The sequence below is a fragment of the Neoarius graeffei genome, chromosome 1 (assembly GCF_027579695.1).
Source record: "Neoarius graeffei isolate fNeoGra1 chromosome 1, fNeoGra1.pri, whole genome shotgun sequence".
NCBI classification, from domain to species: domain Eukaryota; kingdom Metazoa; phylum Chordata; class Actinopteri; order Siluriformes; family Ariidae; genus Neoarius; species Neoarius graeffei.
In genome coordinates, this window is record NC_083569.1 from 73982077 (window position 1) to 73996757 (window position 14681).

The 14681-nt window shown below is 42.9% G+C and overlaps 1 protein-coding gene across 1 annotated transcript in view; it reads right to left on the minus strand.

The window, feature by feature from the left end:
* dnah2 (dynein, axonemal, heavy chain 2) overlaps positions 1–14681 on the minus strand; it is a 432951-nt gene that overhangs the window by 48030 nt on the left and 370240 nt on the right. Inside the window, exons 66-75 of the mRNA XM_060919614.1 lie at positions 13602–13766; positions 13379–13504; positions 13113–13261; positions 12723–12789; positions 11341–11491; positions 9496–9644; positions 9148–9281; positions 8751–8895; positions 8379–8578; positions 2563–2689 (exon numbers count right to left, since the gene is read on the minus strand). Of these exons, the coding sequence (XP_060775597.1) occupies positions 2563–2689; positions 8379–8578; positions 8751–8895; positions 9148–9281; positions 9496–9644; positions 11341–11491; positions 12723–12789; positions 13113–13261; positions 13379–13504; positions 13602–13766 (1413 nt within the window). The remainder of the gene's footprint in view (positions 1–2562; positions 2690–8378; positions 8579–8750; positions 8896–9147; positions 9282–9495; positions 9645–11340; positions 11492–12722; positions 12790–13112; positions 13262–13378; positions 13505–13601; positions 13767–14681) is intronic.

Here is a 14681-nt window from a genome sequence, read left to right on the forward strand (position 1 = left end):
AGTTGAAGCTGTTCTGTACGGAGGAATGGGCTAAAATTCCTCCAAGCCGGTGTGCAGGACTGATCAACAGTTACCGCAAACGTTTAGTTGCAGTTATTGCTGCACAAGGGGGTCACACCAGATACTGAAAGCAAAGGTTCACATACTTTTGCCTCTCACAGATACGTAACATTGGATCATTTTACTCAATAAATAAATGACCAAGTATAATATTTTTGTCTCATTTGTTTAACTGGGTTCTCTTTATCTACTTTTAGGACTTGTGTGAAAATCTGATGATGTTTTAGGTCATATTTATGCAGAAATATAGAAAATTCTAAAGGGTTCACAAACTTTCAAACACCACTGTACTCCCTACTCACTATATAGTGGTTTATTATATGGAGGGCTATATAGTGAGCTCATTGTTAAAATGTAAAAACACTTTCGGACACTACTCCGTCGCGCTGGTATTTATGTCCTTACTGTTGCACAATTAAAATGTGCCAGCTCAGTCGGCTGGTGGATTTTCAGAATAATAAATGCATGCATGTATTTTTGTGATAAATACATATTACACTGAGTGTATTTCCCACATTAATAAATACAAAAGTACTTTTGTTTGTTGCATCTTTCAGTTCTTTTAAATCAAGGGTGAATCCTTTCTTCCTTGCCTTTTATTAAATCAAATTCGAGGCTTTTGATTAATTCCTCGCTCTGCACTGTAACTTTGATTCTTGTATTTTATCCGTCTTATTCTATTTTAGCTTATTTTCTTTTCTCTTACTGTTTTTAATTGTACTTGAATGTTCGTTTATAACGTGTTCCTTCCTCCGTCCGTTCACCCCAACGCACTTTTTTTTTCTTTCAGCACGACCACAGTGCACGATGGGATATATTGCTTGGTTAGTGACCATCGGTTGTACGCTACTTTTCGTGATGCACTGTGGGATGCTTTGAGTGCACTATATAGGGTGTAATAATTCTCACTATACATTCGGACAGCACTACAAAATGGCGATCTCACTGTATAGAGGTTTTCGACCCACGTGACCGTTGCCATGTCAACAAGTAGCCGGCGCCATTTTGACGGTCACAAATATGGCGACTACCGGTAGCGATACACTGTTGATCACGACGAAGTCTCATTGTCGAGTATTTTATCCGGCCTAGATGACGCGAGTAAGAAGCGATATCACCAGAAAATCAATGATGCTGGTGTACGTGATCCGTACACGTTACCAGGCTATCTTTTTCTGGCTTTGCAGCGCAGGTGATCTTCCTGACCTGCAGTCAGGCGTGTGGGAAATACCAGGGAAAAAACATAAAAGAAAAAGGAGCGAGATGCAGAAAACACCTTCACTATCCAGCGACGTAGGGCATTTACAGGGTGAGCAGAGGGAGAGGTATTTGCAAAAATTGAGGTTAGCAGGCTTAGAGAACGACGTTTACCTGCTTCCACCAGGATTGTTCACTGACAGCTAAGGTTTGTTCACATTTTCATTTACTTTCGGTCCTCAGGATAAACAAAATGTTATTAAATGTCATTGAAATAACTTCTTAGTCTGTTGAGACATGGCCCGTTATAAGTTTTTCCTTTACTGTATTTACTAGTTTACTGAGCTAGCGCGCTCGGGCAGGCTGGGAGCGAGCGCGCTAGCTCAGGCAGGCTGGGAGCTCCCAGCCTGCCCGAGCTAGCGCGCTCGCTCCCAGCCTGCCCAAGCGTGCTAGCTCAGTAAACTAGTAAATACAGTAAAGGAAAAACTTGAGACTGAAAGGTTTTAACAGTCATCCAAATGACTGAACGTAAACATTGCTACAGTAACATACTAGCTACTGTTGTTGACATTAGCTAGCTTGACCTTCAAAATGGCGGACACCGGGGCGTCACGTCACATGTGACGTCACGTCGAAATCCTCTATAGTCCACTATATAGTGAGTAGGGAGCGATTTCGGACACACTCACCGAGGTGAATCCAGATTCACCGGATTTCAAAAAATGGCCTGTAACAAATTAGAAGTGTTAAATCTGTTTGTCACGAACATTGTTATTCCAGAAACAGGGACACAACCATGTGTAAGAAAGTTTTAACTCTTGTTCATGGAGTGAGGAAAAGCATCTGTGCTGATTAAGGGCTGTGTGAATTGCTGCTGAAGTCGATACAGGGTGTACAATATGAATGGTCCGCTGAGTTAGTGTGACTGGGCGGGTCTAAACAACCGAACACTGGCCGTATTACTGAAAAAGAAAATGTTCAAACTGCATTTCTCAAGAAATACAATGAGCTCACTGGAACAAAGCTACAAGCAGGGTGTGTGATTATTCATAGTAGTGTGATAAAATGATGGCAGGAGTAGTGAGAACGGTGTGTGCTTTGGCGAGATAGAATATAGTGGGTGTGAATGGACCTGTATTATAGAGTACTTTGTATTAATGTGCTAAATTTATCATGGTTTCTTGCTGTCATAATGAAATGCTAAATAAATACAATTTGTGATTCATGACTTATGTAATGCATCCTTTTTTTTTTTTTTTACACCAACTTAATTACGGTTAATGGGGAAGCAAGATTAGTGCTCACCAGCCCTCCTCTGAGGAAAAAATTGTACTCGTCCATGTTGAGCTTGCCGGCCACCTCCAGGATCTTTGCACACATGTGGAAGCTGAATAGAAGCTTGTGACACTCAAACAGGCCCCGACAAGTGTACCTGCAAACACGAACCACTCATGAATCTCAAATCAACATCATCACCGTCAAGCTCAAAGCCGTTTGAGAAGAAATTAAGTGACTGCTGATCACTTGATTTCATACACATTTACGCATGGAAGTGATTCTGTTGAGACTTCATTTCTATATTCCTACGCTTGCTCCAGACATAGTATTACCTCCGCCAAGGAGGTTATGTTTTCGGTAGCGTTGGTTTGTCTGTTAGCAACATTACGGAAAAAGTTATGAACGGATTGCTCTGAAATTTTTTCCAGAGGTTTGACTGGGCACAAGTAACAATCCATTAAATTTTGGCGGTGATCTGGATCATCTTTTTTTAAAGGATTCTTGGCGGAGGTCTGCGCTCTCCGAGTGCTTTTCTAGTTATTTATATTATTCGGCAGTCCATTGTTACGACGATGACTGTAAAGTCGTGAAAAAAAAAATTATGCTTGGCATGCTCGTTTGTGGGCTACAAGACCCGCTTTCGAGCGACAGTATCTTTCGCATCTTTCACACTTGAAAGATGTGGCCAATGGGGGGTTTGAGTGTCTGATTTTATGTCTTTCCAAGTACTTTTCCTCTCTAGCCTTTTCCACCTCTTTGATGGGCCTCACAGTAACAGAACGCCAATGGCTTCTGTCCACAGCTTCACGTTCCCATGTTGAGTGACAAATGCTACTAGTCTTCATACGACACTTCAGCACATCTTTGAAGCGAAGTTTTGGGCGACCACACTTCCTTGTTCCACAACTTAACTCACCAAAGAATACCAATTTTGGCATACGCGTGTTAGGCATCCTTTGCACATGACCCACCCGCCTGAGTCGGGACGCTGTTATAATTGCTTCGACACTAACGGTTTTGGCTCGTCTGAGAACTTCTACATCAGGGATTTTATCTTGCTATTTTATAGATGACATAGCTGAGTTCTCGTCAGCTTCATGATGTGTCTGCGATAAAGGCTCATGCAAGCTACTGAGTATAACAGGCATGGAAGAACTGTAGCACTGTAAACTTTGATTTTATTTTCAAGTCTTGCATCATGGCGTGACCAAAGCCTCTTGCGTAATGACCCATATGCTTTATTTGCAGCAGTGATTCTTCTGTCCACCTCAAGATCTGACGAATTGGAACATGTTAGGGCACTTCCTAGATAGATAAAAGATTCAACCGTCTTCAGTGCCACACCGTCAACATGAACGATTGGTGGAACACCCTCAGAGGGATTATGAGGGGGAGGTTGGTACAACAGTTCTGCTTTTGAGACGTTGATCTAGAGTCCGAATAAACATGCCACTCATGAGAAGCAATTAACGACTTCTTGGATATCAGTTAGGTCAGCACAAACTAGTGTTGAATCATCAGCATAGAGAAGCTCTCTTATGCATATTTCTCTGGTTTTGGTGGATGCCTTTAATCTGGCCAGATTGTAGACATTTCCATCCGTTCTTGTTCTGATGAAAGGAGCGCAGGTGGCCAAGTGGTTAGAGCGCTTGATCGCTAAGCGAACAGTCCCTGGTTCGAGCCTCGGCTCGACGGGGATCTGGGGCTCGCTCCCTGTCCACCCAGCAGTGAATGGGGACCTGGTGGAAACACTGGGGAAGTTAAAGGTGGCGAGGAAAGGAACTGGCCACCCTACCTCACTATGCCGATGGCCCAGGACAAGTGCGCTCTCTAACAGGCACTCCCCCAATGTACGAATCGTATATGGGACCCCCCTTTGCTTTTGTTCTGATGAAAACACCCTTGATCAGGTTTGAGCCCATGACTTCAAGGACTGCTGTAAGGTAAAGTGAGAATAGAGTGGGAGCGAGCAGGCATCCTTGCTTGACTCCGTGGTTGATATTGAAGCTGTCGCTGGTACCCCCCCCAATCGAAACTTTTCCAGTCATTCCATAGTGGAAAAGTCTAATGATGGAAATCAGATGCTTTCCACAGGGTCTCCCTATCCACTGTATCAAACGCTTTTGAGAAATCGACAAAAACGATGTACAGTGGTTGTCGCTGCTCCAAACATAACTCAGTGCAATACAGATTGAGCGAAACACAAAAACGCATCAGCATTCTGTTGTCTGAGACGGAGTAGTTTGACGAGACACGACCTCAACTAGCAACTTTTCACTTGTCTCCGCCTGTCATGAAGTCGTGTTGTGAACTGTTATAAAGATAAGGCTATTACCAATATGCTTTTGAATTAAAATGGGGTAGGTAAAGACAATCACTACATTCATGTCGTAACTAGTCATGAGGACACAAATTTCAGGACCTCGGTAGTTCTGAATTTCTTTTTTCTTTTTGCATGTATATATGGGATTTTACAGTAGCCAAGTGCTGAGGGAAAACAGCTTAAGATGTAGACACTAGAAACAATTACATGCCCAATTTCTTATTAATTACTGTACATAACATTTTTTCAGAGAACAGAATGCCCATTTTGCATAAGTTTGCTCAACCAAATCAGTCCATTTTTATGTAAATAGGCTGCAATATACAAAATAACGCACATCAGTTCTATCATTTACAATTAGATCATATAGACGATATATTAACGGTAAAATTTATATTGTCCTTTAATATAAAACCAGTTCACTTTGCAATTTTTGCAAAATAAAAATATGGGTCCATGTGGTTACTGCTTATAAATAAAATGTTTTCCGATACCATGTCTATACAGTAAATATAGCATCTATACATGTTATCAATTCTACTCGCCTCATCTCTTGCGAGCATCACCAAGCTGTGAGCAGCATCAGGGCTTGGAGTATTTTGTTTACTGTGCTTTGTTCAAAATACAGTGCTGTGAACTAGATCTATTTTTAAAAGAGTAAGAAAGCACTTGTTCACGAATTATTTAGTACTAATGAGCACATTTTGTTTCACAAGTGTAGTGTAAAGACTCTAAAATAAAAAAATAAAATTTAAATATTAAAGCGAATAGCAGGAGTTTGACATCGGCTTTTCAATATATCTGCCAAAAAGCTAAAAAAAAAAAAAACAAACCCTTACAAAACCTTTCATTTGACCTTTCAGAAGGCCCAAACAAAAGCTGTGATAATCAAAAGGTAAATTTTCTTAAAACAAACACCACCGACTTGATATCGAATCAGCAGCCTTGGCGAACCACGAGGTGAATTTCGTTTATCTTTTTATCTGCCGATTATCTTCCGATACTACGAAGTTATAACGAGGTTTCTCTTATTTCGTTTCTGGCTCTGATTGGTTCCGAAGTTTATCAAGAAGCAGAACGGGTAATCGAACTTGATCAGGATAAGTGCCGATTGGTTACCAAGTTTCGCTATTGTTACACTTATTACGATGACATAGTAGTGGCTACTGCCTCACTTCGCTTCTATGAGGCAGTAGCCACAAAAATCTCTGTAAGAAATAGAGATATGTCTTCACTTTTGAAGCTGATAAAAAGCTTATCTTCAATTAGCAGACAAAATGTTATATTCTTGCAAAGGATCACTTATACTATGTGTTTCTTTAATATGAAATCATTTGACTTGTGTCATTTTTCAAAAATATAAAAACAATGTACAACCCCGATTCCAAAAAAGTTGGGACAAAGTACAAATTGTAAATAAAAACGGAATGCAATGATGTGGAAGTTTCAAAATTCCGTATTTTATTCAGAATAGAACATAGATGACATATCAAATGTTTAAACTGAGAAAATGTATCATTTAAAGAGAAAAATTAGGTGATTTTAAATTTCATGACAACAACACATCTCAAAAAAGTTGGGACAAGGCCATGTTTCCCACTGTGAGACATCCCCTTTTCTCTTTACAACAGTCTGTAAACGTCTGGGGACTGAGGAGACAAGTTGCTCAAGTTTAGGGATCGGAATGTTAACCCATTCTTGTCTAATGTAGGATTCTAGTTGCTCAACTGTCTTGGGTCTTTTTTGTCGTATCTTCCGTTTTATGATGCGCCAAATGTTTTCTATGGGTGAAAGATCTGGACTGCAGGCTGGCCAGTTCAGTACCCGGACCCTTCTTCTACGCAGCCATGATGCTGTAATTGATGCAGTATGTGGTTTGGCATTGTCATGTTGGAAAATGCAAGGTCTTCCCTGAAAGAGACGTCGTCTGGATGGGAGCATATGTTGCTCTAGAACCTGGATATACCTTTCAGCATTGATGGTGTCTTTCCAGATGTGTAAGCTGCCCATGCCACACGCACTAATGCAACCCCATACCATCAGAGATGCAGGCTTCTGAACTGAGCGCTGATAACAGCTTGGGTCGTCCTTCTCCTCTTTAGTCCGAATGACACGGCGTCCCTGATTTCCATAAAGAACTTCAAATTTTGATTCGTCTGACCACAGAACAGTTTTCCACTTTGCCACAGTCCATTTTAAATGAGCCTTGGCCCAGAGAAGACGTCTGCGCTTCTGGATCATGTTTAGATACGACTTCTTCTTTGAACTGTAGAGTTTTAGCTGGCAATGGCGGATGGCACGGTGAATTGTGTTCACAGATAATGTTCTCTGGAAATATTCCTGAGCCCATTATGTGATTTCCAATACAGAAGCATGCCTGTATGTGATGCAGTGCCGTCTAAGGGCCCGAAGATCACGGCCACCCAGTATGGTTTTCCGCCCTTGGCCCTTACACACAGAGATTCTTCCAGATTCTCTGAATCTTTTGATGATATTATGCACTGTAGATGATGATATGTTCAAACTCTTTGCAATTTTACACTGTCGAACTCCTTTCTGATATTGCTCCACTATTTGTCGGCGCAGAATTAGGGGGATTGGTGATCCTCTTCCCATCTTTACTTCTGAGAGCCGCTGCCACTCCAAGATGCTCTTTTTATACCCAGTCATGTTAATGACCTATTGCCAATTGACCTAATGAGTTGCAATTTGGTCCTCCAGCTGTTCCTTTTTTGTACCTTTAACTTTTCCAGCCTCTTATTGCCCCTGTCCCAACTTTTTTGAGATGTGTTGCTGTCATGAAATTTCAAATGAGCCAATATTTGGCATGAAATTTCAAAATGTCTCACTTTCGACATATGATATGTTGTCTATGTTCTATTGTGAATACAATATCAGTTTTTGAGATTTGTGAATTATTGCATTCCGTTTTTATGTACAATTTGTACTTTGTCCCAACTTTTTTGGAATCGGGGTTGTAGAAAGTCGCATTTTTTGAGGCTGAAATCAAATAGTTAACAGGCTTTGGCTTATTTTTCCTGCAAAGCAAAACATATTTAACGGAAGGAAATTAAAGCATCCGATACAGCAAAGCAGTTTATGTCAGAATGTAAGGATAAAATAACAGATTAGAAATGTGACAACTGATCTATTACACAATCGGCATTGTGATATATTAACTACAAATAATCTGCAGTGTGGACCTCACTAACATTTTGATTATAGCACTGCTGCTTACACTGACGTCCCCCTTAATTACAGAGTCCGCTGCAGATCAGATCACTAGATCATCGCTTTGAACAATGCTCATCATCTGTTTTCATATAACTATACTATTATAAACAATAGCATTTATCAAATGAGTTAACTCTTGGCAGAATTGACTCGTGTGGAAGAGGTTTTAATATTTACTACAGATCAGAGTGCATCTGTTCTTATCCACAGAAGCACGTAGGCTATGTAGGTGTGTTGACTCTTACTGGGATACAGTAATCATGTGTATGTGGTAATGATGTGTGACCTGTAAACTGCGTAGGTGTGGTAGTCATTGAGCTTGGCAATCCTCTCCTCCAGTTTGTGGCTGGATTGGCTCTTTTCGATGCTCAGGTTGAACAGGTCAATGTAGGCATCCAGAGAGAACTGGTACATCGGGTCTATACGGCCCATGTCGTTCAGCACAAAGAACAAGATTGAAGCGCGCTGGGCACAGGGACGATAACCCTGCAATTGAAACGCACGGTGGTCAAAATTTCTGATTTTGACATGACCGCTCATCATATTCCATCTTTAAAGTTTTCTGCCTTTACCCCTAAACTGACAGAAATTCGACGTGGCAAACCTTTTCTGCACCCTCCTACTTCTCTCATCATATTTCTGTTCCTGACTCTCTTACCTCTCTGGCAGTATCGATTTTGATCTCCGTCTGTTCGCTGGTCTGCAGTTGTTCTGACACCTCTGTGGCTGTGACTTTGGAGGTCTGCAGAGTATTCACCAGCTGCACATCATCCAGCAGAGAGCCAGTTGCTTCATTCAACAAGCTACACACAGAGAGAGAGAGAGAGAGAGGCATATTTATAAGTAGCCTACAGTATGATGTGCTAAAGGATAAAACTGACTGATGGATTTAGCTAATGTGTTAATTTAGATTTTTCTCAAAATGTCATTTGAATAAAAGGTGTTAATGTAGTGCTATGAAATATGCGGACTTGTTTTAATTGAAGCATTTAGTGTGTGTGTGCGCGTGTACACACACACACACACACACGTGTGTGTCTTTGTGTGTAGCCCACCGAAGAATCTCATCCTCTAGCTCCTGTAGTTTCCTCTTGCCTGAGGCAATGTTTATCACCAAAGAGTCTTTCTGTTCCTCCAGCTCAGGACGCTCCTTGCGCACCACTATACCCAACAGCTGAGCCTCCAGACCCTGCGTGCGTACACACACACACACAAAATTACAAAGTAACCTGTATAAAAATACCCTTTCACCACAAACACAGACAACTGTTGGTGGTAAAACTTGTCTTTGTCAGGGATTACCTATAAAATGTGACTTCAAAATGGCAAATACATTCCATCACACACACACACACACACACACACACACACACACACACACACACACACACACTCAAACACACCTGTTCCTTTACGGCGAAGTTAACAATGGTGGTTTTGGTGGAAATCTCGGGGGTATAGTGTGGATTGGACAATTTAGTGGTGATGTAGAAACGGAAGTCTGGATTATACTCGACCTCTTTATCTCCCAGCTTCATCAAGAGCCTCCCACCTGTATACACACAGAAATACACTCAACTACACACACCAGGGGTAGCTACACATTGTGATTCCATGCAGAGGCACCATGCAGCTGGTAGGCACTCAAATAATGCAGGCACTCAACTTGAGCATTCCAGTTGAATACTGAACAATGGCTATTGCTCGTTAACCAGATGATGCTTATCACATCAACACTGGCAGCTCGTTACGATAAAACAGGAGTTTGATTGAAGCAGGATGTGTTTTTAGTTCATTCCATAATGCCGTAGTTAGCCGATCACGAGCCTCACCTTGAATCCCACACAAGAGCAGGAGTTTTAGGCTACGTTTACATTAGACCGTATCTGTCTCGTTTTCTTCGCGGATGCACTGTCCGTTTACATTAAACCGCCTGGAAACGCCGGGAAACGGGAATCCGCCAGCGTCCACGTATTCAATCCAGATCGTGTCAGCTCCGGTGCTGTGTAAACATTGAGAATACGCGGATACGCTGTGCTGAGCTCTAGCTGGCGTCTCATTGGGCAACGTCACTGTGACATCCACCTTCCTGATTCGCTGGCGTTGGTCATGTGACGCGACTGCTGAAAAACGGCGCGGACCTCTGCCTTGTATCACCTTTCATTAAAGAGTATAAAAGTATGAAAATACTGCAAATACTGATGCAAATACTGCCCATTGTGTAGTTATGATTGTCTTTAGGCTTGCCATCCTTCCACTTGCAAGTGGTAAGTGATATGCGCTGGGATCACACACACAGCGGCTCAGTCCCGAATCACAGCTTGTTCACTTCACTCGCGCGCTCTGTGAGCTGCGCAGGGCCGGAGTGCGCACCCTCCAGAGGGCACTCGCTGTTCAGGGCGGAGTGATTTGGAGCGCAGGATGCCTGCGGAGCCGAGCGTATCCGTGTATTGGCGTTGCTGTGTGCACGCGAATCGTGTATTGGTGTTGCTGTGTGCACACTAATCATTTTAAAAACGTTAATCTGATGATCCGCTGATACGGTCTAATGTAAACATGGGCTTAGTGTTCACTTTGTTGATTTTTAATCAGTGTTTAATTTTTAGTGGGACTATGAATATGGTTATTTTAGTCTGGCTATGTTTTATGGAAAAGCATTGAATTAAAGTCAATGTCTTTCCATACCATCAGACGCGGTTTTCCATATTACACTGGAACTGAATTTAAGTACACGTTGTATGGAAAACCAAACAAGTTTCCAGTTAGTTTCCATGTTTTTTTTTTAATCTTATTATAATTTTAAATTTCATTTCAGTATATTCTATTATTTCAATTTATAAGATTTATTTTTTTCCATCGGGCGGCACGGCAGTGTAGTGGTTAGTGCTGTCGCCTCACAGCAAGAAGGTCCGGGTTCGAGCCCCGTGGCCGGTGAGGGCCTTTCTGTGCGGAGTTTCCTCCGGGTGCTCCGGTTTCCCCCACAGTCCAAAGACATGCAGGTTAGGTTAACTGGTGACTCTAAATTGAGCGTAGGTGTGAATGTGAGTGTGAATGGTTGTCTGTGTCTATGTGTCAGCCCTGTGATGACCTGGCGACTTGTCCAGGGTGTACCCCGCCTTTCGCCCGTAGTCAGCTGGGATAGGCTCCAGCTTGCCTCCGATCCTGTAGAACAGGATAAAGCGGCTAGAGATAATGAGATGAGATGAGACTATTTTGTGTGTGTGCGCTTATACAGGTGTGTGACTGACCAACACTAGTGAGAGATTTGTTAAGTATGGGTGAGAGTGAGGGATCCAGATCCTCCTGTATGTTCTGTAGAAGAACTGGGGAGCCAAACTGCACTGCATTCTCCAAAATACGCAAGAAATCTGGCATCTGCAGGTCTATCACCTTTAATCCCTGAGAGAGAGAGAGAGAGAGAGAGAGAGAGAGAGAATTTAAAAGACAAGACGACAATCGATGAAAACGAGTCAAAAGGTGGAGGGCAAACGAGAAAAAAAAACATAAAAGCATCGACAAAAATGATAGTAAAGAAAATGTGAGTGTGAAGGAGTGAGGGAACAGAGAGAGAGAGAGAGAGAGAAACAAAAAGCGATAGTAAGAGGGGAGAAGAAAGAAAAGCTTCAGGACTGTCAGCGTAAGACATTTTGTGATTGTTCCTAAATGTCAGCGTTTAGCTGTAGTGTGTGAATGGCACTGGCCACCCCAGCAAGACATGAAAGCATGAAAGGACCTGCAGAGAGGAGGAAAAGGTCAGAGAAACAGCATGAAAAGAGGACAGAGAACGACAGTGAAGAAAAGAGACAGAGAGAGAGAGAGACATAGAGGGGCAGAGAGAAAAAGGGGGCAAGGGAAGAGCAGAGACCTGTACAACAAATGAGGCTAAGCTGAGAGACAAGAGCCGGAGAAAAGCACAGTGACCAGATGGTCAAGACAAAGATGCAAGCCTAGGTGTGTAAATGGTGTGTGTGCGTGTGTGAGAGAGATACTCCTGTGTGTCATTTTTGCTCTCTAAATACTACATCAACATCTCCCATGTTGTGCTCTCTTTTTCAAAAAAACAAAACAAACAAAAAAAACACCGAGCACAGAGAGAAAAGAGGCGCCATCTCACCTCAATAAAGAAATGAACAACTGCAGCCTCCAAAACACAAAAGAGAGAGAGATAGTATATTAATAGAACTGTCTGTGTAGAGAGCGAGGGTTGGAGAGAGAATGAAGCAAAGAGGAACAGAAAACAGGTAAGAAGAATGAGTGACAGAAATGATGCAGCTTTCAACGTGCCATTGATTTTGTGGCGTTCATTTGTTCTACACTAATTAAGGGAAGAAAGGCACTGGAGTCCTACTGTGGGTTGTACACAATGTCACGACTCAGACGAAAACGGGTAGGCTGACTGACGTAATGCCCTGGTGATAATCTTGTTGCCGAATGTGGGTTATGATTTTGCAATACGGAAGGAGCCATCATCTTGTCGAATACCTTCCGTTGTCTCCGTTCAGTTTCTATACAAACCCCCGAGGACCTTGTGTCCCTGAACTCTGGACAAATTTGAGCCTTACGCCAAGCAGAGTGTAGAGTATTGGTGCAAAAGTTCGGGCATTGTGCAACTGTGTGTGTGATTATTCACTCTTTTCGACTCCATGTTCTTAATCCACTTCAGCGCTTGTCCTTGAGGGTCCACCATTAACGGCCATCTGGGGAAAGACGCAGAGGAAGAGAGACGGACAGATATTAGCCGTTACTGTGAAGGCCTATCCCCAAATAATTCATAATAATCCGTAATCTCCAAAAAAAAAATGCCCCGTCTGGTGACCTTCTGTTTCTGTGAAAGGAAATTAGCACTGGTCTATAAATGGATGTCCACTTTGCAGAGCTTACTATTATCTTTAGCTAATTACCCTGATATCACTATTCATTAGTCATCATTATTCATGAGATACTTCCATTATTCTAATTAGCACTAGAGACGGTCTGTCTGTCAAAATAGTGTTGGGAGACTGGTCTGGTGAGGGCTAACCGGTTGCCGCGGGTGACGATCACTCCGTTCTCAGTGGAGAACGCATCGGAGGGAAGACCCTGGATGTTCCAGTCACGCACGGCTGTGGGTTTGGCGAGGAAAACAGCAAAACTAAAGCCTGGAGAGCATGCAACCTCCAACTCCTTGAACTACAGACCGAGTGGGAGTATAACGAGAGAAGAGTAAGGGTATATAGAACGACAGAAGTATAAAAATAATGCGAAAAATGTAAAGATTGGAAGGTATAGCTGGAAAATAAGAGTAACCTGATTTATCCAGATGCTTGTGAGCAGCTCATCTCTGTAGTTGGACAAGAAAGGACCCATGTATGAGAGAAACGCAGCAGCCAGTAGACAGTCTCCTACTAGATAACCCATGTCCTCCTCCAGATCCTGCATTTGGGCAAAAATATACAATCTGTAAATATTTCCCAGTTTCAACAAGTGTGTGTGCGCGCACGTGCGCGTGTGTGTGTTTATGTATGCATACCTCTACAGTCTTTTCCCAGCGTTCTCTCTCTCCAGCCAGTCCAGACACCAATTTGTCAGCTCGGTCCAGTTTAAGCTCCATGTCTTCTGACTTCTTCCTCAACTCTTCCTTTTGACTCAGCTTCTCACTGTATTGTGCCTGTAACCGGTCCAGTTTCTCTCCCACCTAAACACACACACACACACACACACACACAAAACATAAGAGCTCGTAAATCCCGCTTACGAAATGTTTTTGTTTTCTCTCTCATGCATTCTTCGCTTGTTCCACTGTAACATATATTTCTATGGTGGTCAGAACAATATCTTGCATGCTGTTCATCTCATCTCATCTCATTATCTGTAGCCGCTTTATCCTGTTCTACAGGGTCGCAGGCAAGCTGGAGCCTATCCCAGCTGACTACGGGCGAAAGGCGGGGTACACCCTGGACAAGTCGCCAGGTCATCACAGGGCTGACACATAGACACAGACAACCATTCACACTCACATTCACACCTACGCTCAATTTAGGCCAAGTTTACATTAGACCGTATCCGTCTCGTTTTGTTCGCGGATGCACTGTCCGTTCACATTAAAACGCCGGGAAACGCCGGGAAACAGGAATCCGCCAGAGCCCACGTATTCAATCCAGTTCGTGTCTGATCCAGTGCTGTGTAAACATTGAGAATACGCGGATACGCTGTGCTGAGCTCTAGCTGACGTCGTCATTGGACAACGTCACTGTGACATCCACCTTCCTGATTCGCTGGCGTTGGGATCACACACACAGCGGCTCAGTCCCGAATCACTGCTCATGTGCTTCACTCGCGCGCTCTGTGAGCTGCGCACCCTCCAGAGGGCACTCGCTGTTCAGGGCGGAGTGATTTGGAGCGCAGGAGGAAGCGCTGAGCCGCACTGAGGTTTATTTACACATTTCAACCTCCTTCAGGCGCTTAAACTCAGTGAGAACATGAACATCACAGCCAGGTGTGTTTATCTGCTAGAGAAGGTGTTCGCTTGCCATCCTTCCACTTGCAGGTGGTGAGTGACTTGCGCATGCCTGATATGCACTGGGATCATGTGACGTGCCGTCTAATTAGT